The 26,018-nt window shown below is 33.0% G+C and overlaps 2 protein-coding genes, 3 long non-coding RNA genes and 1 pseudogene across 7 annotated transcripts; 4 read left to right on the forward strand and 2 right to left on the reverse strand.

Moving 5' to 3' along the window:
- Window positions 1-13,438, forward strand: part of LOC124440455 — a 34,279-nt pseudogene extending 20,841 nt beyond the window's left edge.
- Window positions 1,842-4,572, forward strand: LOC124439776. Its single transcript, XR_006946451.1, has 4 exons — window positions 1,842-2,124; window positions 2,699-2,765; window positions 2,886-2,915; window positions 4,554-4,572. It is a non-coding gene; the product is annotated as an uncharacterized LOC124439776 (long non-coding RNA).
- LOC124439779 lies at window positions 7,193-9,467 on the reverse strand. Of its 2 annotated transcripts, XR_006946456.1 has the most exons (3): window positions 9,231-9,467; window positions 8,938-8,940; window positions 7,193-7,250 (listed from the first exon to the last, which is right to left on the reverse strand). It is a non-coding gene; the product is annotated as an uncharacterized LOC124439779 (long non-coding RNA). The 2 variants fall into 2 exon arrangements; XR_006946455.1 differs by lacking the exon at window positions 8,938-8,940.
- Window positions 13,439-14,177: 739 nt separating the features above from the next.
- LOC124439788 lies at window positions 14,178-17,538 on the forward strand. The gene is made up of 3 exons (XR_006946468.1): window positions 14,178-14,320; window positions 14,475-14,550; window positions 17,164-17,538. It is a non-coding gene; the product is annotated as an uncharacterized LOC124439788 (long non-coding RNA).
- A 2,661-nt stretch (window positions 17,539-20,199) lies between these two features.
- Window positions 20,200-21,685, forward strand: LOC124440456 (short-chain collagen C4-like). Its single transcript, XM_046990849.1, has 3 exons — window positions 20,200-20,251; window positions 20,442-20,585; window positions 21,204-21,685. The coding sequence occupies exons 1-3, from the start codon at window positions 20,200-20,202 to the stop codon at window positions 21,683-21,685; spliced, it is 678 nt and encodes a 225-aa protein (XP_046846805.1).
- Window positions 21,686-22,663: 978 nt separating this feature from the next.
- Window positions 22,664-26,002, reverse strand: LOC124439762 (centromere protein P-like). Of its 2 annotated transcripts, XM_046990024.1 has the most exons (3): window positions 25,430-26,002; window positions 25,127-25,129; window positions 22,664-23,257 (listed from the first exon to the last, which is right to left on the reverse strand). In XM_046990024.1, the coding sequence occupies exons 1-3, from the start codon at window positions 25,926-25,928 to the stop codon at window positions 22,776-22,778; spliced, it is 984 nt and encodes a 327-aa protein (XP_046845980.1). In that variant the 5' UTR covers window positions 25,929-26,002; the 3' UTR covers window positions 22,664-22,775. The 2 variants fall into 2 exon arrangements, with proteins under 2 accessions (XP_046845980.1, XP_046845981.1); XM_046990025.1 differs by lacking the exon at window positions 25,127-25,129 and having other exon boundaries at window positions 22,666-23,257; window positions 25,430-26,000.
- Between the last annotated feature and the right edge of the window lie 16 nt (window positions 26,003-26,018).

Raw genomic sequence — 26,018 nt, forward strand, 5'->3', positions numbered from 1 at the left:
TGTCTGTAAGAGTCAACAAAACTTTGAATGTACATCGTTTGCTATGATCAATGACTTACCGAAACTTGAGAGGAATCTTCAATTTAAGACCATTTAGTATGCACTGCTACCAAAACATTTGTACATATAGAATATTGAAATCATCATTGACTCCACAATCTTTCATGAGAATGACAAGGCGTTATCAATAAAAAGCTTGTCACTTAAAGCTTATGCCCCATAGTCATTTGCTTATTCTGTAATGGCCAAAACATAACCAAAATATGCAACAAGATAGACCTTTTTTAACAGATGATATTTATTTGCGCATGCGCAGCAGCTACTCTTAAAAACTGTGGCTACTTCTCACACACTCACAAACATAAAATTACTGTCGTATCTTTTTGTCTATGCTAACACCAAACTTTTTAGATTATTTTTTCCAGTATACTAAGATGAAATTGACATTGGGTTTAACTCAAATTCGATGATCACCGATTCTTTAATATAAAATCGCGTGCACTGATTGATCTAGCTTGTTTTATAATACCCTCAGTGTACAAAACAATTTTATCACTATCAATTAAATCAATCTCAACATCCGATATCTAGTTCTCTCAAAGGTATTCATGATTTTCATAAGCCTGTGAAAACACGGTACACGAAAAGAATAAATTTCTAACAAAATGAATAATAATGTCCTCAAATTCACATTTCGAGACTAAAATTTGCTGGTAGGCTACTGACTAAGTATTTATCGCCAACTATATCCTCACCAAAGCAAATAAACAATTGCTTCTTGCAAATGATTATCATTCAAATTGCTTCAGAGTGAAAGAACGTGTTGAGTGTATATTACGTTGTGTGAATTTCTTTTGAAAGAATTCTTGAATATTGAATATACACAATTAACGTTCTAGCTCTCTAACATGAACTTTGTATTATTAAATGAATAGACAACCATCGACATTCAACAATCTTTAATATACAGCATAAACAAAATATACCATACACATTACAACCAACTAAGTGACCATAACCTTCGTCAAAAGTTAATAAAATAACAACGACGTTGCATCATTAATTGTTCACGTACTATGAAAAGAATAAATTTCTAACAAAATGAATAATAATGTCTTCAAATTCACATTTCGAGACTAAAATTTGCTGGTAGGCTACGCTACTGACTAAGTATTTATCGCCAACTATATCCTCACCGTAAAGCAAATAAACAATTGCTTCTTGCAAATGATTATCAGTAAAATAAATTCACATGCAGAGCGTGACTAGAACGTGTGTGTATATTCATATATTACGTTGTGCCATACTAATTTCTTTTGAAAGTATTTTGAATTCCAAAGAAATCAGTAGGGCACAACTGAATATATGAATATACACCTCAATTAACGTTCTAGTCACGTCTCTGCTCACATGAACTTTGTACTCTTTATTAAATGAATAGACAACCATCGACATTCAACAATCTTTAATATACAGCATAAACAAAATATAGCATACACATTACAAGGAACTAAGTGACCATAACCTTCGTCAAAGTTAATAAAATAACAACGACGTTGCATGATTAATATGTTGATGCACATTGTAACATTACAGTACTCCAGCTGTTTGTGTGAGTGCAATCTATTAAAAGAATAGAAAAGAAGAACTGAAGGAAGTTTCAATCAAACAAAGACCGAGCCAATCAAAGACAAAGGAGACGCTTGACAAATCAAACTTGATGCATTAATATGGCTACACAATGCCCAACGCAGAATTATAAATAAAGGGTGTTTCAATGGATAGTTCTTGTTTTAACTAGAAAAATCATTGTGGAGCTGAAGGAAAGCAATTTCACTCTTTGTCTCTGAATAAATTTGATAGAAGCCAACGATTGGATGAAATATGAAAACAAAGCATATGATTGGATGAAACTGATTAGAAATATCACAGACTGCATTGCGAGAGTTTACTTGTATCTGCAATAGCTGACAGAGAGGATAAGTTTCGTCCTATAAAAAAACGTAAAATAATGTACATCGCTACTCTCCAGATTATTTTCCTTTTTCTAATAAAAGTCATCTACTGCAATTATAATGATGACAAAAATGCCATGTTGAAGTTAAAAGACAAAGCAAAAGAAAGGTTTGTGGCATTATCATTTGATATTTTAGATACGATATGTTGTGTTGAAACGTGGCATATTTTATGATTACTGATCATATTTAGGTTGCATTGAAGTAACCTATAAAAGATAAAAATCTTAACCAGTTGAAAACATTTTCCCTACTCATACTAGCTCACACATACACGTACACTAGTACGCACACATTAAATAATGATTGGTATGATTTTTTTGTTTTGGACTCTTTTTGTACCCTAATTATTGAGTTTGTTTTGTCATTGCTCAATTGTTCCAGGAGTTTGATTTTCAAACCTTGGTAGCTGAAGATTAGAGCAACTTGAAATGATTCAGACAGATTTAACTAAGAGAGTATTTATCATCTAGCAAATTTACTTTGGCATTTTCTCAACATTCGGACTTTGTATGGATAGAAAATACACAAAATTACTTCGTATGGCGCTTAATTAAAGATTTATGAGTTTTATTATTTCAAATTTGTACTCCTTTCCATATTTTAAATCGTTTCACGTTTCACTGAATTTAGGCTACCTGCGAATTATCGCTTTATAGTTACGACTTTAACTGTTTGTTAAGTATTTTAAGAGACAGAATGTCAAAGTAGCAAGTTGTCGAGGACTTCCAGGACTTCCAGGCAGAGATGGTGAGTTATACAACATTCTTTACTTTTGAAGTTGTGAAATATTTTAAGAGAATGTTTACTACCACAACGTAGCTCTATTACTACTGAATCTAATTTTTCTAAAATAACCTTACAATTTAGGGCGTGATGGCAGAGATGCTTTATTGCGTGGTGAGTTTTTTTAACAGAGGTCATTTTCTTTTTATCTGTAGTTTATGTGTGGTTAAATGTATTTCCTGGAAACTACGTTAAATCTTTTATTAACTCTTATACCCTCTTAGTTAAATAAACTATTTGATCGATTTTGACAAAATAGCTTATAAACTCGTATAAAGTAAATTACTACCTTTTGGCTGCGTGCCATTTACGAGTCCAGATCCTGATTTTATGGATTCTAATTACTTAGATGTTTAATTCAAACGGAACGTAAAAATCTATTAAAGATTTTTATAGCAGGCTCTTTTCCGAAATGGTCAGAACTTTATACATGCATTTTCCTTTTGTCGTGTTTTTGTGATAGCAGATTGTGTTGAAGAAATGGATGAGTTATTAAAGCCTTTGTGCTTTTTATTCGTGGAATATTTTTAATGAGTTATTAGTTTTATTATTCACGCTTTAGTATAGACGCGTTAATATTATATTCGGCAAAGCATAATGTCATCGCTAAAGTGCGATAGTTAGTCTGACTGGTTTGATATTATGTGACTAAATGTATAGATTTAGATGACTTGTGACATCTTAGATTGCCTGTGCTCTTGGTTTTGGAAAAAGTTGCAAATTTTTAGAGGGTCAATAATAATCGCAATGCAAAGAAATTGATTACACCAACAATGCATCGAAATAAACAAACATGAGGTTTCAAACTTGCATTTCACATCACCTATGAACCACTATGAATGTATGACATAGCACAATAATCATATTTATACATAACACAAAAATCTCTTTACACTTGCATTTGCTCATCACAAAAATAAATGATATAAGAAAATCATAAATATTGTTATGAAATTATGAAAAGTTTGACGCTTTCAAAAGTTGATAACATTGTTAAACAGTCTCTAAGCGTTATAAATAAACGATTTCAAATGACATGTTGTTGTTACGTTCAATAAGTGCACGGGGGTATTGCTATCGCCAGTTAGGTGAAGGGCTCTTATTCATATATGCATGAATGCTGAATTAATATCTTTTGAAATGTACGGATTCATAACATGTATATATGAATAAGAGGCCCCTTAGTTAGCGATAGCAATACATCCCTAACTTTGCTGTGAGAAAAGTTCAGAAAACATATTAAAATGACAGAAGCAAACGTTTTTTGAGCTAACAAAGACATGTAATATAATATAGCATCCATTATCCATATAGGCTTACATAGTTAAATAGCTAATGGGACATAGAATTTATATTGGAAGCTTTCATAAGATTAAAGTGTTCCATGCTTAAAATGTGATCATTTACAATGGTTAAGCCTGTAATGAAACTTTTTGATATTAGATATTTTTATTCAGTTTTTAACTGCATCATGTTAGAGTGATCTGTTGATTTTAAAAAAATGAGTGCACCTTCAAAAAAGTGGTATTCATTCATATATCATAAAAGTTCAAGTAAGAAGTCAATTTTTAAGTGTCCTTGTAAGGGAACCCCACGATCTACAAATTGTGGTTGTCTGGACACCAATGGGTGTCCTATAAGCCCTAATTTCTAAAAGTCGTTTTTTCACTGTGTCTAACGGAGATTTGAAAACTACTCCTGTCTAGGCTTCATATAGTCAAAGGTGCTAATATTAAAGTTAAATATTATAAGGTCCTCGTGGTAAGCAGGAAAACCTGGTCCAGCTGGTCCACCAGGACCTAAAAGTAAACCACGTCAACCGGTGGAGTGGTCTATACCAGATGGGGAAGAAAACATTGTCCTAAAACAACGAAAACTGTTGAGATTTATTCTGGTAAGAAAATCTACGTAATTGCGATTCATGATTTAGCTACAACCAGTATAGGTTTAAACAAGTAAAATAAGCATGTATGAGCGATAAAACTTCTGTTTCCTATTTTGAGTATTTTTAATGGTTTCAAATACAAAGAAATCGGCTTTCTATTTATTTTAAGATGAAGTCTTTCCTCATGCTTGCATCAACTCACAATCAAACAACAGACTTCTTGACTTCAAATTGCATGTCATAACTTCTTTATCACTTGTTTTTGCCAGACCTGCTAATGTTGACAATTCATCCGACCAATCATCAAACTTTTTACAGCGGCTCCCTCGTCCCTTACGCCTGTGTCAAATGCTTTGATGAATGTCGTTGTTTAATCTTGTTAACGCTCTTGATTTTGTTTATTTACTCGTGTGAATCAGGCATAAGAATTTCATTAAATATGCTCATTAGAATTTTTATGTGCTCAGAACGTAACACTGGACAGTCATATTTCTTTTAATTGTAAATGTTCGACGCAATATACGCGAATCGACATTTGTATCATAACCTATGTTCTTGTAAAACCAAGTAGTCGTATTCATTAGTTGCAGTTCTAAAGCATCTTTTATGAAAACAGGAGCAATCGGGGATCGTTTTATTCACACAGTGGGAGTGGATCAAATTATCTTTGTTTACCGTTGAATCCAATATACGAGAAATACGCTGCTGGTACTCAGAGTCATGCAATCATTTATGGTACTGAATACCAGATTTATTCTGCTGAGAAACATATATTCCCAAATCCAAACTTACACGACCGAGATGCTCCGTGTGCTGTATGTCATGCTAAGTCACGTGGTAGTCACATGATAATTCCAGCGCGCAATATCTGCCCTTCAAGATGGACCTTGGAATACAAAGGTTATTTAATGGCTGAATATCATGGTCACAAGCGATCTGAGTACATTTGTGTTGATGGCAAGCCAGAAGCAATACTTGGATCTCATGCAAATAGAGATGGAGCATTGCTATATTTTGTTGAAGGCCATTGTGGTTCTTTACCATGTCCACCATATATTCATGGAAAGGAACTGACCTGCGTAGTCTGTACTCAGTGATTTAAGGGTTTCAATGCACATATGTACGTATTTTGGCATTATCTGTAGTAACACTAATAAAACATTATTTTGAATTTATCTAATAACCACATCAGTGACGTCACCATTATTTTCCTTTAAATATCCTTACATGCACTTAAGTTCAATGATAAAAATACAAGAAGAAATGTTGATCACCAACAATTAATGACTTGCTTTCTTTATATGTAGTAAACGTAAGTTCTGAACGTTTTGCACTGATGACGTCTGTCCATAATTCAGTCTTTATCTCATGGTACTCATGGTAAAGGCAAAGTGCATAATTGTCTGGTATTTTCTGTAACCTCTTTTACCAACATCACTTGTGATTGAATATGCAGAAGTTTACTTTTCAGTATTTGGTTGGCCTGTTCGAGGGAAAGCTTGTTAGGCCTTTTTTCTTCAGATTTTAGGGAGAAAAAAAGCCGCAACTAAAGGAGAAATAGTCAGCGTGTTCTTTGTATAGCTTGAAGAATTTTGTTAACTTGCCTTCCAGTCCTGTCCTTTAAGCTGTTTTTAAAGGCAACAGATCGAAATTTGATGGATTCGAAAACCAAAGTGTGTAGAAATGGCAAAACTATACAACTTGTCGTTTTTCCCAAAATTTAGAAACTAACATGCAGTAGAAATGGTGATGGAAAGCAAAATATCGCCACTTAATTAAGCAATCCTTACATTACTTCCAATTGCAGTCATGCATTTAAATATTAGTGTGCAAAATCGGAAATAAACAGGCGCAGAAAGTTGCACAGACCGCAGATGCAATTTCTCTTGGAAGTAAGGGTCTGCGCACACGTTTAAATTTGGAGACTTTACTTTTATCTTTTTCTTCTCTTCTATAAAACGTTGCGGTTAAAAGTGATTTGAAGTTTGTGCCATGGTAGCTACTAATTAATTATCTACAAACTAAGATTTATCTACATATTTTTATGACAAATTTATTGTAAAAAGCCCGCTACTTCGCCTCCATTTATTCTGTCATGGTAAGGAGTATTACCTCAATTGATTTTTCTATACCTACACTTTTCAACAAAGCAGTGAATTTCGCTTGCATATTCTTAAGAAAATTACCGTTATCATGTTTTGTTGGTATGACGGCCTGCATAGCAAATGTTGGTTTAACATCACCAGTTCTAGAGACGATTATCTTCCAAACAATGTTGATAAGAAAATTTGGATGCTGCTTGTTGCAAGCTGTCATGACGTCATCATCTTGTAAAGGTACATACGTCACTAATTCTGGGTATTTATTACGAAAATGGTTAAATGTTTTCAATCTGTCTTTTTTCCATTTTCCATAACACTGCAATGTTACAAAAACTGCTGTAATTGTTTTTCTTCTTGCACATATTCAAAAATGTTTAAAACATGAAGATACTTCTTCATTTTTCAAACCGACTTCCAGATAAATGATTCGAGGGTTGTCTTCACAAGCATCTCCTGTTTTTGCTGCAAATGAAACAAAAAAGCAGCTGTAGATTTTACATGTATAAAAGTAAAATTAAAAAAAGGTACGCATAGCATACACATGGGTAACCTGAATTAATGAATAGATGGCAATGTCGTAAAATGAATTGATGAAAACGGTCTAAATAATATTATACGTTGTTTTCGCTACTTTCTGAGTATCTTTATGGAATAGAAGTAGATTGCCAAGGATTCAGTTGAGATCGCAATTAACTCATATTTAATCTTGAATGTAAAGCCTTCTCTAAAAGCAAGTATTTCATTTTATTCATTAGCCACAGCTTGAGTCGTACGTAGCTATAATGTCTTTAAATTTCATTGTCATGTTCAACCTTTTTTAAAAAATCCACAATGATTGCGACATTTGTAATTATAGAAACTTGAAAGAAAAATCCTCCTTTGATTAACTTTTCTCTTTAAACTATAAACTCATTAAAACAGAGGGACTTGGTTGAGGATTGCACGCACAAAAAGAGACAATTTTCATTTGTCGAAAATGACCAAGCTCCAAGCTACGCTATTTCAAACATAGAAGTCAAATTATCTCGACGACATAATTTGTGATCATCATTTAACAGTCGAACCGGATGTTCCTCTCAATTGAAGTAAAGCAATCGCTATTGAAATATTGAAAGGCAATTTACGGAGAAAGTTCGTTCGAAAGTTCAACAAAGTTTGCACATCCCTTTAGCAAATACTGAGATGGTTTGTATACTATACCATAGGTATGGTAAAAGTCAGGTACTTGACAAACAAGACCAGTTACGTGATAAAAATAGAGACACAAGTCAGTTGACAAACTTTATAGATACCAATTACATTCATTGTTGTGATATAATCTCAGACCAGAGCAAACAACTCAGTTGTATATTAACATGGAAGTCAGATGATCTTTTGAGACTAAATTATCAGTCTTCATTTGTTTGCATAAACAAATTAGAAACTATCAACTGCCATAAATGACCTCTAAACAAAAAACCATAAACAACATTTAAACAAAAAAGCATTGTATAAAAAACTTCAATTGTGAATTTGATTTATCATCAATTTAATTTGAACATAAATATTAGGCAACCTTTACTGTTACAAAAAATTGCTAATCAATTTAGTTTGGTCACCTTGAAAAAATGAATTTTGCTTCCTAGTTACAAATCAATTTTAACACTTTTCAACTAAACCAATTTTCATAATTTTCATAAATTCATATTACTTCATACAGTTGATACAGCAATTTTTCAGTATCAATAAATATATTTTTCCAATATATCACAGCATCCAGAGTACATCCCAAACAATGTAAATTGCTCTAATGAGCAACGGTAATGAGAATAATTGTGAAATTCTCATGCAAACAAAAGAACAACTAAACAAGAATATTATAATTGCTTCACTTGAATGGAATGATGTTTTATAAAGTTGTACAATGTACTTAACAGAAGCAGATTTATTAGCAATCTCTAAGATAAATTTTTAACAGCTGATTCAAATCACCTCATTTATGCCTCATTGTTCACACATACAGGTTTATAAAATAACAACAATAAAATGCCTGCAATGGTTGGTTAATGGCTGAGTTTGCAATTTGCTTGTGCAAACCGATATGAGCTCAACCACTGGAGCTGAATGAATGAAATCAACTAAAGAGAATTTACAAATCAATCATCAATACATGCTATAAGAAAAATTTTTGTTTAAATTTATCTGTTTTGCATGATTGGTATTTTATAGAAAAATAAAAGATGATTTTTGTGTTTGCACTTGATTATACAACCAAGGAGAAATTTGTGAGAACTCTCAAGCAGATGGAAATCACTGATCTGTTCTCAATTTTTTCTATACATCTCCTCGGTTTGCATAAGACTGTGCAATACTGGTAAATATCTTTATTTCTTGAATAACAAACACTCGTGCATAGAGAGACTTGACTCTGCCAGTCTAGCTTGTCTTTTATACTGTATTTACCTGACTGACTTTGACTATCTTGCTGAGTGACCTCTTCTACTGAGAATTTCATTTGAAATTCAATTCCACGACAAGCCCCTTGTATTTGATGTTTTCTAATACATTTAACCCCATCATCTTTCTCAACTTGGATGATTATATCATGAATATACAAGCCTGTAAACTTTTCTAGACGTTCGATATCGATATGGCCATCATCATGCAGTTTGCCATGAATATCTTTTCCATCTAACAAAGCCTTTTGTCGTGCGGTAAGTTTTCAGTCAACTTGTCAAGAGTCTGGAGTAAATGTACAGTTGAAAACGACTGCTTGTCCTCGTTTAGCTCGGCTTCCAATTCAGATATTTCTGAGCGTAATTTATCAATTTCTGCTCGATACCATGATTCGGTGCGGTTGAAGTTTGAACACAAGTAGTCATCCCATCGATCGCGTTTCAGTTTAGTTTTTACACGCAAGTGAGTGGTAGAAAGACTTGAAGACACAAATTCGTCTTCCATTTTCCATGAGAACAACAAAATCAGTGAACATTATAAGTGAGTTCGCGCCAAATGGCTAAAATAAGCATGTCCCGTTTTATCCATAAGTACTGCCTGTTGCCCAAAAATGTTGCGCAAAGAAAATACAGTATCATCAATAAGCACGACAACGTCAAATGGTCAAAGATCAATTTCATCGTTCAAAATTTCGAATTGAATAGTTTATATCTTTGAATCATGCTAAACACGGGGTAAGTACGAGAAGATTGCTCTAATTTGCGGCATTTCTGTCAAAGCAGAATGTTGGAAGGTTGATTGTGAAGAACAATCATTTGCTTATTTTTGAATGTCATGTCAACTGGCCTTTTTTACCTGATGAATTTCTGTATGACTAGTATTTTAGACAGTTTTATTGATTTTTATTTAAATGATCGCATTAAGAATCCTTCCCGTTTTTTGTCTGAAAGAAAGGCAAAGAAACTTTTATATGCACTCTGATTATAAAATGTAATTGTTTTTAATCATACATGTATTATTTTCTCATTGGATTTTCTGTTTTTTGATCATTCATTATTCAAGTATCTGAGGTTTGCATAATAAACCAGTGCAAACATGAAAAATATCTTTCATTTCTATTACTAAATAATGATAATGCATAAACAAATGTTTGAATTTGTCCTTTTACATATATGTATTGATGATTGATTTGCAAATTGTCTTTCATGAATTTAATTGATTTAGTTCAGATTGGTTTGCACAGGCTAATACAAAGCAAACTCGACTTTAGACCAATCAATGCTAGCATTTCATTGTCTAGACTCTTTTTTCTTGTTTTCTAGAAAACTTGCTGGAAAAACAATTTTTATTAGTGGAGCAAGTCGGTATTGGTAAAGCTATAGCTTTAAAGGCAGCACAGGATTGAGCAAATATTGTCATTGCTGCTAAAACAGCTGAGCCACATCCAAAGCTCCCAGGAACAATTTACACAGCTGCTGAAGAAGGTCAGTTTTTGATGTCTGTTTTGATGTACACAGTCAGCAATGTTAGATGTTTAATTCTTGCAAAAGAAATTTGTTTCAATAGAATAAAAGATTTTCTTGTAGAAATGCATATTGTAAAGAATTATGTATCACTTTTGGAATAAGGAATTTCCAGATATTTATAGGATAGTGAGTGCTAAATATTTTTCTTAATCTTTAAAATATCTGTGTATTTTTTCCAATAATAGCTAATTGCCTGTAAGGATTCTTTCTTTAATGAAGATATTGTTTACAATGACATAATCTAGTAATTTGCTATCTTAAAATGTTACTCTACAGTCTACCAACATTCTGGTTTACAAAACAGCTGAAATTTTCAACTCAAGTTTCCTTTCTACAGTTTTGACTGCACATTTTGGAAGTTCTTTAGGAAATCTGTTTGTTAATGTCTCAACATTTGTTAATATGTATTTCATGTTCTATCAAAAGAAATTTGTCTATATCTTCATGTTCTTTTGAAAAAATTGTCTCCTAGATTGTCCTCATCTTTCAAACCACTGTATTGCAAATGTTAGGTAAATGGTTTTTATTCTTTTTCAGTTCCTTGAACCTTTTTCCTCACTCTCTAAAATCTTAATAACGTATTTGACCTACACCACCCAAATACGAATACTACAAAATAACTCGCCATGTTTTATTTAGATGTTTCATGTATGTTTTACTACTGTTTCCTGCAAACCAACTTTCAAAGATCTTTTACCAATTTTCATAACCATTGGTTATATAGTCTAAATATGAATAATGAGGTTAAGCGACTCACGTGATCAATTGTTTGATGTAAATCGTTAAAATGTGCCTATTAGTTCAACATTTGTAGCTATTGCTCAAAGGGGAGTTAAAAAGTAATTTTAACCAAAATTCTGAGAAAGTACAAACGGCTATATTAGTTAAGGAATTGGCTCTAGAATAAGGAATTGTATCTCTAAACATATTGGCGAGAGTCTCGTGTGTGTATCTTATTTATGTATTTAGTAATGTTTATTTTTTCTCAGATACGACCTAATGAATGGTGTCAAACCAGAGGAACATTTTTATGGTAAAATCTTTGTTCTATGAAGTACCCAAATAGCCAAACCTATCCTACTTGGAATTGCTGACTACGTATGGTGTTTTTATTCATCTCATTTCTTTACGATGTTTAATTTATGTAGCTCTCAAGCGTGTATTCCATATCTGAAAGTGGCCAAGAACCCTCATATTTTAAACATCAGTCCGCCATTAAACATGAAACCTCTTTGGTTTAAAGGACACGTAGGTAGGCCATCGTATTTCATTTCAAGTAGGTCCACGTACTTAGCTGTTGAGTCCGAAGGCCCCTCTTACACGTTATGTGCCGTACATATGTAGCTATAAGGTAGTCAACCAGCTCTGTTTTCCAGCTTTTTCAGTTAGTTCAAAACACTTTTATTCACTATATATATTCTGTATTTTTAGTGGACATTAATTGAATCAAAAGTATTAACAATGCAGTTTTTAAAATTAGTGGTGCTCATATTTATGTACTTAGCTACGTGCCCTGCGAACTATTCGAGAAAAGTCACTTTTGCCAGTGAATTAAAACCGATTTTTATGTTCTGGTATTTTGATAGCATACACGATCGCTAAATATGGTATGTCCATGTTCTTGGTATGGCTATGTGTGTTCTTGGTATGGCTGAAGAATTTAAAGATGATGGTGTAGCAGTGAACGCTCTTTGGCCAAAACAGGTCAGTTACGTGTTACAGTGTCATATAGCTAAGGGTTCATTTTAACATTGTGCTACAGGAGGTATGGCATGCATCATATAGTAGCTATCTAAATATATTTTTTTTTCATTTTTCTGTCACTTGAACGACTTTATAATCTTTTTCAGGGATTATTTGGTTGAGTTCTTTTATGTATTACTGTATGTAAACATATACGTGTGCTTACTGTGCTTCCCCATTCGTGCATTTTAACTTTAGTTTCCTCATCCATAGGCAACTGCCCTAGAGGCCTACTTTGTGTTTCCTCATCTTTATATAAACGCCCTTCATCAATATCATACTCACAGGACTTGGACAAATGAATCCTCAACAAGTGTTGTTAATTTACCTTGTCTTGTGTAGCCATCAAGACAGCAGCAATGGAGATGCTTGCTGGTGGAGATGCTCTACAACAATGTCGTAAGACAGACATCATGAGTGATGCGGCTTATGTTGTACTAACTAGAGACAGTAAATCAAGGACTGGTGAATTTCTTATTGATGAGGATGTTTTACGCGAATTGCTGTATGCCACCATCACTGTTTACAAATCTCCACGGACCACCATATGAAGCATGTACACAATGCGTACCTATTTTGAATTGCTGTATGCCACCATTACTGTTTACAAATCTCCACCGAACACCATATGAAGCATGTACAATGCGTACCTATTTTCATTTGCTGTATGCCGCCATCACTGTTTACAAATCTCCACCGAACACCATATGAAGCATGTACACAATGCGTACCTATTTTGAATTGCTGTATGCCACAATCACTGCTTACAAATGTCCACTGCACTACATGAAGCATGTTCACAATGCGCACCTATTTTGAATTGCTGTATGCCACTATCACTGCTTACAAATCTCCACTGACCACCATATAAAGCATGTACACAATGCGTACCTATTTTGAATTGCTGTATGCCACCATCACTGCTTACAAATCTCCACCGAGCACTATGAAGCATGTACAATGTGCACCTATTTTGAATTGCTGTATGCCACCATCACTGTCTACAAATCTCCACGGACCACCATATGTAGCAAAAGTTGTTTGCTCAATTGGCGTTTATTCAGTAAGAAAACAGCCTGGAAAACTGTTGCCTCGTTTAAATGTTTTCCAGCAGCGGTTTTTTCATATCTTTTACGCCTGATCATCCCATTACCTTATTTTTAAGATTGAAATGATATTACTCAGAGTTATTTTAGATATTTAAATTTTCCGATTATAGGACCATTTTAAACTTTTAGAAGATAAAAGGATTACAGTATGAAAGACATGCATTACTAATATTGTCTTGCAATTTAGTGTATGCAGTATGGAGCTATAAAATTTGACAGTAAAACATGAAAATCCAGCATTCACCTTAAATTTTTGAATGAAAAAACTTGATTGCCTTTCATTGACCTTTTATAAGAGAGCATACTTTTGATAGTGTAATTACATATAAGTGCACCTCTACATAATAAATAAATTAAACTCTGGACTCACTTTACTGTAAAACTTGGTGCTGTATGTATATCTAATAACATTACTTATTGCTCTTATTGGTTAGATAACGCACTCGACTAGTACTGGCAGCCATCATGCCAATTGACAACTTACATCCAACATCAATCTACATTGATTACTGGGGAATAAGACCAAATAATACAAAACACGCATCCTACGAAGGGTTGAAGCCACATGCATTGTTCAAACTGTAGAAAGAAGAAAGTCACCTAAAGAACAGCATCCCAATAAATATTTTCAGTAGTTACTGACAGAAACATTTGCTTTAAAGGCTTTCATAAATACGAGTTCACCTTTTGATGTTCATTGCATCAACAAAATTTTGAGGTGAGACGCCAGATCCCAACCTTTGGCATAAAGAACTAATGGAAAATCGCTCCCCAAATATTCAAAATGATAAATTAAACTGCGAGGGAGGGCTCTTCAGGTAATCCTTTCTGTCACCCGTCTTATAAAATTAATAATTACCTTTCCCTGTCAGCAGGAGACAAGATTCAGGAGCAAATTGTCTAGTTACTTCTTTCCCTTTTTCATTTGTGGGTCGATATCTGAAACAGGTACTTACAAAATATTTACGAATTTTGGTTTAAATACTTCCAGTATGTAAAATGCAAGTTTGGTGACCTTTCCTCTTAGAACTGAGCCTGGCAACGCCGTAACTACTTCACATTTTTTCTACTTTTTAATAAGACGACAGTAAGGTAACTCACAAGTCAATAGCCAATTAGCAGGGAGACTTGTATCCGTCAATCGTACTCAACAGCTGTTGTTTAAAATTTAAAACTTGCTTTGCTCTGCATGTAAAAAGAGTAATTTAATGTGAGCTCAGCGAAGACGAACCAGCTGGTGTTTTTTTTAACAGAAATTGATTACATTTGAACAAATCTTGTGTCTGTAAGAGTCAATAAAACTTTGAATGTACATCGTTTGCTATGATCAATGACTATGATCAATTTAAGGCCATGTAGTATGCGCTACTACCAAAATATTTGACCATATGGAATATTGAAATCATCATTGACTCCACAATCTTTCATGAGAATGACAAGGCTTTATCACTTAAAAGCTTATCACTTAAAAGCCTATGCCCCCATAGTCATTTGCTTATTCTATAATGACCAAAAGATAACAAAAATATGTAGCAAGATAGACATTTTTTAACAGATGATACTTATCTGCTCATGCGCAGCAGCTACTCTTAAAAACTGTGGCTTCTTTCTCACACACTCAAACACATAAAATTACTGTCGCATCTTTTTGTCAATGCTAACACCAAACTTTTTAATTTATTTTTTCCAGTATACTAAGATGAAATTGACATTAAGTTTAAGTCAAATTCGATGATCATCCATTCTTTATTATAAAAAAAACACAATAAATCTCGTGAACTGATTGATCTAGCTTGTTTTATATTAGCCTCAGTGTACAAAACAATTTTATCACTATCAATTAAATCGATCTCAACATTCGATCTTTAGTTCTCCCAAAGGTATCCATGATTTTCATAAGCCTGTGAAAACTTGGTAACATGTTTTATTTTTTTATGAAATATTTAGAGAATGTGAACTTATACGTAAACCATGCAATGTTCTTATCTTTTTGTTAACTCTTTATATTTATAATTGAGTACTAAAATGACATCAATTTATTAGCAGGGTTGGGGTAATTAGATTGGCGTAGCTACTACAAGTTCTATCAAAAAAACTGAACAGTTTGGAAAACGTCACTAAAGTCATCTGCTTGCAAGATCTTCAAAAACATTTGTTAGAAATAGTTGGACTATTGGTCTATCTGACAGTGAAATTATCGCCAACAATGACAATTTTCAAAATGAGAATTGTGTTACCTTCTAAAATTTTTAAAATAGCTTGCGCACGAAAATGAGACATTTAATAAGCAATTACAACACACAGATTTAAAATATGGCTCGTTGTTCAAAAGTGCTGAATATATAATATTTTTTTTGAGTGCTGTTTCATACTCGTCATGAATTATGCATAATTTTGAGCTGAAGATAATACAAATAATGAAATATGAATAATTAATAAAGATTTGCTTAGCGTTCTTTTATGTTTTTGACAAATTTTGCAAAACTTTTTTGGCTTGAACAATATGTGCCATATTTTAACCCTATGATTTCAAATTGCTTTTTAACTAAGTCATTTTTGTGCGCAATCTATTTCAAAAATGCTTCTCGGTAACACAATTCTCATTCTAAAAAATTGTTACTATTTACAAACATTTTACTGTCAGATGATTCATTAGAAGTTTAACAATCTATTCCATCAATGGATTTTGCAAATCCTACAAGCTGACAGCATAAGCAACGTTTTCTTATCCATTAAATTTTTTCATAAACCGTGTAGTCCACTGATATAATCGTACTACGTATGATACTATGTTAATTTTTCATTGTTCACGTGCTATGAAAAGAATGAATTTCTAACAAAATGAATAATAATAATGTCCTCAAATTCACATTTTGAGACTAAAATTTGCTGGCAGGCTACGCTACTGACTAAGTATTTATTGCTAACTATATCCGCACCGTAAAGCAAATAAACAATTGCTTCTTGCAAATGTTTATCAGTAAATATAAATTACCTCACATGCAGAGAAACTAGAACGTTAATTGGTGGAGGTGTGTATATTCATATATTACGTCGTCCCATACTAATTTCTTTTGAAAGTATTTTGAAATCAAAAGAAATCAGTAGGGCACAACTGAATATATGAATATACACCTCCCTCAATTAACGTTCTAGTTACGTCTCTCCTCACATGAACTTTGTACTCTTTATTAAATGAATAGACAAACATCGACATTCAACGATCTTTAATATACAGCATAAACAAAATATAGCATACACATTACAAGGAACAAAGTGATCATAACCTTCGCTAAAGTTAAAAAAATAGCGACGTTGCATGATTAATATGTTGATGCACATTGTAACATTACAGTACTCCAGCTGTTTGTGTGAATGCAATCTATTAAAAGAATAGAAAAGAAGAACTGAAGGAAGTTTTAATCAAACTAAAGACCGAGCCAATCAAAGGCAAAGGAGACGCTTGACAAATCAAACTTATTGCATTAATATGGCTACACAATGCCCAACGCAGAATTATAAATAAAGGGTGTTTTAATGGATAGTTCTTGTTTTAACTAGAAAAATCATTGTGGAGCTGAAGGAAAGCAATTTCACTCATTTGCCTGTGAATAAATTTGATGGAAACCATCGATTGGATGAAATATGAAAACAAAGCATATGATTGGTTGAAACTGACTAAAAATATCACAGACTACACTGCAAGAGTTTACTTGTAACTGCAATAGCTGACAGAGAGGATAAGTTTTCGTCCTATATAAAAACGTAAAACAATGTACATCGCTACTCTCCAGATTATTTTACTTTTTCTAATAAAAGTCATTTACTGCAATTATAATGATGACAAAAATGCCATGTTGAAGTTAAAAGACAAAGCAAAAGAAAGGTTTGTGGTAATCACTTGTATTATCATTTGATATTTTAGATACGATATGTTGTGTTAAAAGGTGGCATATTTTATGATTACTAATAATATTTAGGTTGCATTCAAGTACCCTATAAAGGAAGTAATAAAAATCTTAACCAGTTGAAAACATTTTTCCGTACTCATACTAGCTCACACATACACGTACACCAGTACGCACTCATTAAATAGGGATTTGCATGATTTTTTTCTTTTTAACTCTTTTTTTGACTTATTAGATTGCAATAGCCTTATATTAAAGTAATATAATAATAGTCACGTCTTTGACAAGTGCTGTTTTGCATTTCAATAGTAAAATTACAAAAATATTTACAATGTAGGCTATAAAACATGGGCGGAAAATTTGATCCATCTTATTCGAATAAACGATTCTCTGGATTTGTAACAAAGAAGAGCGTCATTTTGCATTGAAGTTTGATAAAGCTAATTCTTTAATCAATACATACACAGTAATATATTCATAAATAAGTTTGCTGCTTCTGTCATGTGGGTTTGCGTAGACTCATTTGTACCCCCAATTATTGAGTTTGTTTTGCAATTGCTCATTTGCTCGAGGGAGTTTGATTTCACAAGCCTTGGTAGCTGAAGATTAGAGAAACTTGAAATGATTCAGACAGATTTAACTAAGAGAGTATTTATCATCTAGCAAATTTACTTGGGCATTTTCTCAACATTCGGACTTTGTATGGATAGAAAATACACAAACTTACTTCGTATGGCGCTTAATTAAAGATTTATGAGTTTTATTATTTCAAATTCGTACTCCTTTCCATATTTTAAATCGTTTCACGTTTCACTGAATTTAGGCTAGCTGCGAATTATCGCTTTATAGTTACGACTTCAACTGTTTGTTAAGTATTTTTGAGAGACAGAATGGCAAAGTAACAAGTTGTCGAGGACTTCCAGGCAGAGATGGTGAGTTATATAACATTAAAGTAAATGGTTTGAACCCAGGAGTATCGTTAAATGTTTGTAAATGTAGATCGTCCATGATGGTATAGTCCTGAGAAGGACTGTTTTTGTTGCTGTTGGCTGACGTTTCGACAACCTTGGCGGTAGTCATCTTCAGAGTCATTTGACGAAAACGTCAGTCAACAACAACAAAAACAATCCTTCTCAGGACTATACCATCCTGGACGATCTACATTTACAAACATGTAATTATACATTATTCTTTACTTTTAAAGTTGTGAAATATTTTAAGAGAATGTTTACTACCACAACGTAGCTCTATTACTACTGAATCTAATTTTTCTAAAATAACCTTACAATTTAGGACGTGATGGCAGAGATGCTTCATTGCGTGGTGAGTTTTTTTTAACAGAAGTCATTTTCTTTTTATCTGTAGTTCATGTGTGGTTAAATGTATTTCCTGGAAACTACGTTAAATCTTTTATTAACTCTTATACCCCACTTAGCTAAATAAACTATTTGATCGATTTGACAAAATAGCTATTAAACTTGTACAAATAAATTACTACCTTTTTGGCTGCGTGCCATTTACGAGTCCAGATCCTGATTTTATAGATTCTAAATACTTAGATGTTTAATTCAAACGGAACGTAAAAAATCTATTAGAGATTTTTATAGCAGGTTCTTTTCCGAAATGGTCAGAACTTTATACATGCATTTTCCATTTGTCGTGTTTTTTTTGTGATAGCAGATTGTGTTAAAGAAATGGATTAGTTATTTCAGCCTTTGTGCTTTTTTATTTGCGTAATATTTTTAATGAGTTATTAGTTTTATTATTAACGCTTTACAATATACGCGTTAATGTTATATTCGCCAAAGCATGATGTCATTGCTAAGGTGCGATAGTTAGTCTGACTGGTTTGATATTATGTGACTAAATGTATAGATTTAGATGACTTGTGACATCTTAGATTGCCTGTGCTCTTGCTTTTGGAAAAATTTGCAAATTTTTTAGAGGGTCAATAATAATCGCGATGCAAAGAAATTGATTACACCAACAATGCATCGAAATAAACAAACATGAGGTTTCAAACTTGCATTTCACATCACCTATGAACCACTATGAACGTATGACATAGCACAATAATCATATTTATACGTAACACAATCTCTTTACACATGCATTTGCTCATCACAAAAAATAAATGATATAAGAAAAATCATAAATATTGTTATGAAATTATGAAAAGTTTGACGCTTTCAAAAGTTGATAACATTGTTAAACAGTCTCTAAGCGTTATAAATAAACAATATCAATCGCTTATTGCTATCGCTAATTGGGGGGGGGGAGGGGTTCTTATTCATATATGCACGATATGCTGAATTAATGTCTTTTGAAATGTACGTATTTATAACATGTATATATGAATAAGAGGCCCCTTAATTAGCGATAGCAATACATCCCTAATTTTGCTGTGAGAAAAGGTCAGAAAACATATTAAAATGACAGAAACAAACGTTTTTTGAGCTAACAAAGACATGTAATATAATATAGCATCCATTATCCATATAGGCTTACATAGCTAAATATTTAATGGGACATAGAATTTATATTGGAAGCTTTTATAAGATTAAAGTGTTCCATACTTAAAATGTGATCATTTACAATGGTTAAGCCTGTAATGAAACTTTTTGATATTAGATATTTTTATTCAGTTTTTAACTGCATCATGTTAGAGTGATCTGTTGATTTTAAAAAAATGAGTGCACCTTCAAAAAAGTGGTATTCATTCATATATCATAAAAGTTCAAGTAAGAAGTCAATTTTTAAGTGTCCTTGTAAGGGAATCCCACGATCTACAAATTGTGGTTGTCTGGACAGCAATGGGTGTCCCATAAGCTCCCTAATTTCTAAAAGTCGTTTTTTTCGGAGATTTGAAAACTACTCCTGTCTAGGCTTCATATAGTCAAAGGTGCTAATATTAAAGTTAAATATTATAAGGTCCTCGTGGAAAGCAGGGAAAACCAGGTCCAGCTGGTCCACCAGGACCTAAAAGTAAAGCCACGTCAACCGGTGGAGTGGTCTATACAAGATGGGGAAGAAAACATTGTCCTAAAACAACGAAAACTGTTGAGATTTATTCTGGTAAGAAAATCTACGTAATTGCGATTCATGATTTAGCTACAACCAGTATAGGTTTAAGCAAGTAAAATAAGCATGGATGAGCGATAAAACTTCAGTTTCCTATTTTGAGTATTTTTAATGGTTTCAAATACAAATAAATCGGCTTTCTATTTATTTTAAGATGAAGTCTTTCCCTCATGCTTGCATCAACTCACAATCAAACAACAGACTTCTTGACTTCAAATTGCATGTCATAACTTCTTTATCACTTGTTTTTTTGCCAGACCTGCTAATGTTGACAATTCATCCGACCAATCATCAAACTTTTTTACAGCGGCTCCCCTCGTCCCTTACGCCTGTGTCAAATGCTTTGATGAATGTCATTGTTTAATCCTGTTAACGCTCTTGATTTTGTTGATTTACCTTGTGTGAATCAGGCATAAGAATTTCATTAAATATGTTCATTAGAATTTTTTATGTGCTCAGAACGTAACACTGGACAGTCATATTTCTTTTTAATTGTAAATGTTCGACGCAATATACGCGAATCGACATTTGTATCATAACCTATGTTCTTGTAAAAACCAAGTAGTCGTATTCATTAGTTGCAGTTCTCAAGCATCTTTTTATGAAAAACAGGAGCAATCGGGGGATCGTTTTATTCACACAGTGGGAGTGGATCAAATTATCTTTGTTTACCGTTGAATCCAATATACGAGAAATACGCTGCTGGTACTCAGAGTTATGCAATCATTTATGGTAGTGAATACCAGATTACTTCTGCTGAGAAACATATCTTCCCAAATCCAAACTTACACGACCGAGATGCTCCGTGCGCTGTATGTCATGCTAAGTCACGTGGTAGTCACATGATGATTCCAGCGCGCAATATCTGCCCTTCAGGATGGACCTTGGAATACAAAGGTTATTTAATGGCTGAACGTCATAATCACAAGCGATCTGAGTACATTTGTGTTGATGGCAAGCCAGAAGCAATACTTGGATCTCATGCAAATAGAGATGGAGCATTGCTATATTTTGTTGAAGGCCATTGTGGTTCTTTACCATGTCCACCATATATTCATGGAAAGGAACTGACCTGTGTAGTCTGTACTCAGTGATTTAAGGGTTTCAATGCACATATGTACGTATTTTGGGAATATCTGTAGTAACACTAAAAAAACATAATTTTGAATTTATCTAATAATAACCACATCAGTGACGGCACCATTATTTTCCTTTAAATATCCTTACATGCACTTAAGTTCAATGATAAAAATACAAGAAATGTTGATCACCAACAATTAATGACGTGCTTTCTTTATATGTAGTAAACGTAAGTTCTGAATGCTTTGCACTGATGACGTCTGTCCATAATTCAGTCTTTATCTCATGGTACTCATGGTAAAGGCAAAGTGCATAATTGTCTGGTATTTTCTGTAACCTCTTTTTACCAACATCACTTGTGATTGAATATGCAGAAGTTTACTTTTCAGTATTTGGTTGGCCTGTTCGAGAAGAAAGCTTGGTAGGCCTTTTTTCTTCAGATTTTAGGGAAAATATTTGAAGCAAGAATTATTTAAAGAAATGCGACGAGGACAAAATACCAATTTTCCAAAAAAAGCCGAAACTAAAGGAGAAGTAGTCTGCGTGTTCTTTTTATAGTTTGAAGAATTTTGTTAACTTGTCTTCCAGTCCTGTCCTTTAAGCTGTTTTTAAAGGCAACAGATCGAAATTTGATGGATTCGAAAACCAAAGTGTGTAGAAATGGCAAAACTATACAACTTGTCGTTTTTCCCAAAATTTAGAAACTAACATGCAGTAGAAATGGTGATGGAAAGCAAAATATCGCCACTTAATTAAGCAATCCTTACATTACTTCTAATTGCAGTCATGCATTTATATATTAGTGTGCAAAAATCGGAAATGAACAGGCGCAGAAAGTTGCACAGACCGCAGATGCAATTTCTCTTGGAAGTAAGAGTCTGCGCACACGTTTAAATTTGGAGACTTTACTTTCATCTTTTTCTTCTCTTCTATAAAATGTCGCGGTTAAAAGTGATTTGAAGTTTGTGCCATGGTAGCTACACTAATAAAGTTAATGGATAACCTTGCCTTTTTTAGGGCAAATTCAAAATGTTAATAAGATTTATCTACGTATTTTTTATGACAAATTTATTGTAAAAAAACCCCCGGCTACTTCGCCTCCACTTATTCTGTCATGGTAAGGAGTATTACCTCAATTGATTTTTCTATACCTACACTTTTCAACAAAGCAGTGAATTTCGCTTGCATATTCTTAAGAAAATTACCGTTATCATGTTTTGTTGGTATGACGGCCTGCATAGCAAATGTTGGTTTAACATCACCAGTTCTAGAGACGATTATCTTCCAAACAATGTTGATAAGAAAATTTGGATGCTGCTTGTTGCAAGCTGTCATGACGTCATCATCTTGTAAAGGTACATACGTCACTAATTCTGGGTATTTATTACGAAAATGGTTAAATGTTTTCAATCTGTCTTTTTTCCATTTTCCATAACACTGCAATGTTACAAAAAACTGCTGTAATTGTTTTTCTTCTTGCACATATTCCAAAAAATGTTTAAAACATGAAGATACTTCTTCATTTTTCAAACCGACTTCCAGATAAATGATTCGAGGGTTGTCTTCACAAGCATCTCCTGTTTTTGCTGCAAATGAAACAAAAGCAGCTGTAGATTTTACATGTATAAAAGTAAAATTAAAAAGGTACGCATAGCATACACATGGGTAACCTGAATTGATGAATAGATGGCAATGTCGTGAAATGAATTGATGAAAACGGTCTAAATAATATTATACACTGTTTTCGCTACTTTCTGAATATCTTTATGGAATAGAAGTACATTGCCAAAGATTCAGTTGTGATTGCAATTAACTCATATTTAATCTTGAATGTAAAGCTTCTCTAAAAGCAAGTATTTCATTTTATTCATTAGCCACAGCATGACTCGTATATAGCTATAATGTCTTTAAATTTCATTGTCATGTTCAACCTTTTTTAAAAATCCACAATGATTGTGACATTATTTGTAATTATAGAAACTTGAAAGAAAAATCCTCCTTTGATTAACTTTCTTTTCTCTTTAAACTATAAACTCATTAAAACAGAGGGACATGGTTGAGGATTGCACGTACAAAAGAGACAATTTTCATTTGTCGAAAATGACCAAGCTCCAAGCTACGCTATTTCAAACATAGAAGTCAAATTATCTCGACAACATAATTTGTGATTATCACTTTACAGTCAAACCGGATGTTCTGCTCAATTGAAGTAAAGCAATCGCTATTGAAATATTGAAAGGCAATTTACGGCGAAAGTTCCTTCGAAAGTTCAACAAAGTTTGCACATCCCTTTAGCAAATACTGAGATAGTTTGTATATTATACCATAGGTATGGTAAAAAGTCAGGTACTTGACAAACAAGACCAGTTACGTGATAAAAAATAGAGACACAAGTCAGTTGACAAACTTTATAGATACCAATTACATTCATTGTTGTTATATAATCTCAGACCAGAGCAAACAACTCAGTTGTATATTAACATGGAAGTCAGATGATCTTTTGAGACGAAATTATCAGCCTTGCATTTGTTTGCATAAACAAATTAGAAACTATTAACTGCCATAAATGACCTCTAAACCAAAAAAAACCATAAACAACATTTAAACAAAAAAGCATTGTATAAAAAACTTCAATTGTGAATTTGATTTATCATCAATTTAATTTGAACATAAATATTAGGCAACCTTTACTGTTACAAAAAATTGCTAATCAATTAGTTTGGTCACCTTGAAAAATTGAAATTTGCTTCCTAGTTACAAATCAATTTTAACACTTTTTTAACTAAACCTATTTTCATAATTTTCATAAATTCATATTACTCCATACAACTGATACAGTAATTTTTTCAGTATCAATCGATATATTTTTCCAATATACCACAGCATCCTGAGTATATCCCAAACAATGTAAATTGTTCTGATGAGCAATGTTAATGAGAAAAAATTGTGAAATTCTCATGCAAACAAAAGAACAACTAAACAAGAAAATTGTAATTGCCTCACTTGAATGGAATGAAATTTTACAAAGTTGTTCATAGCAACTTGTAATTTGTTTATAGCAACTTGTAATTTGTTCATAGCAACTTGTAATTTGTTCATAGCAAGTTGTTCAACTTGTAATTTGTTACTTCATAGGTAATTTGTTCATAGAACATTTTTCATAGCAACTTTGTAATCATAGCTTGTAATTTGTTCATAGCAACTTGTAATTTGTTCATAGCAACTTGTAATTTGTTCATAGCAACTTGTAATTAACAGCAGCACCAGATTTATAAGCAATTGCTAAGATAAATGTTTCACATCTGATTCAAATCACCTCATTTATGCCTCATTGTTCCCACATACAGTTTTATAAAATAACAACAATAAAATGCCTGCAATGGTTGGTGAATGGCTGAGTTTGTAATTTGCTTGTGCAAACCGATAAAGAGAATTTACAAATCAATCATCAATACATGCTATAAGAAAAATTAAAACATTTGTTTTAAATTTATCTGTTTTGCATGGTTGATGCTTTATACAAGAAATAAACGATGTTTTTTTGTGTTTGCACTTGATTATACAACCAAGGAGAAATTTGTGAGAACTCTCAAGCAGATGGAAATCACTGATCTGTTCTCAATTTCTTCTATACGTCTCTTCAGTTTGCATAAGACTGTGCAATACTGGTAAATATCTATTATTTGTTGAATAACAAACACTCATGCATAGAGAGACTTGACTCTGCCAGTCTAGCTTTTCTTTTATACTGTATTTACCTGACTGACTTTGACTATCTTGCTGAGTGACCTCTTCTACTGAGAATTTCATTTGAAATTCAATTCCACGACAAGCCCCTTGTATTTGATGTTTTCTAATACATTTAACCCCATCATCTTTCTCAACTTGGATTATTATATCATGAATATACAAGCCTGTAAACTTTTCTAGACGTTCGATATCGATATGGCCATCATCATTCAGTTTGCCATGAATATCTTTTCCATCTAACAAAGCCTTTTTGTCGTGTGGTAAGTTTTCAGTCAACTTGTCAAGAGTCTGGAGTAAATGTACAGTTGAAAACGACTGCTTGTCCTCGTTTAGCTCGGCTTCCAATTCAGATATTTCTGAGCGTAATTTATCAATTTCTGCTAGATACCATGATTCGGTGCGGTTGAAGTTTGAACACAAGTAGTCATCCCATCGATCGCGTTTCAGTTTAGTTTTTACACGCAAGTGAGTGGTAGAAAGACTTGAAGACACAAATTCGTCTTCCATTTTCCATGAGAACAACAAAATCAGTGAACATTATAAGTGAGTTCGCGCCAAATGGCTAAAATAAGCATGTCCCGTTTTATCCATAAGTAC

The sequence above is a fragment of the Xenia sp. Carnegie-2017 genome, unplaced genomic scaffold, assembly GCF_021976095.1.
Source record: "Xenia sp. Carnegie-2017 unplaced genomic scaffold, XeniaSp_v1 HiC_scaffold_2, whole genome shotgun sequence".
NCBI lineage: Eukaryota > Metazoa > Cnidaria > Anthozoa > Malacalcyonacea > Xeniidae > Xenia > Xenia sp. Carnegie-2017.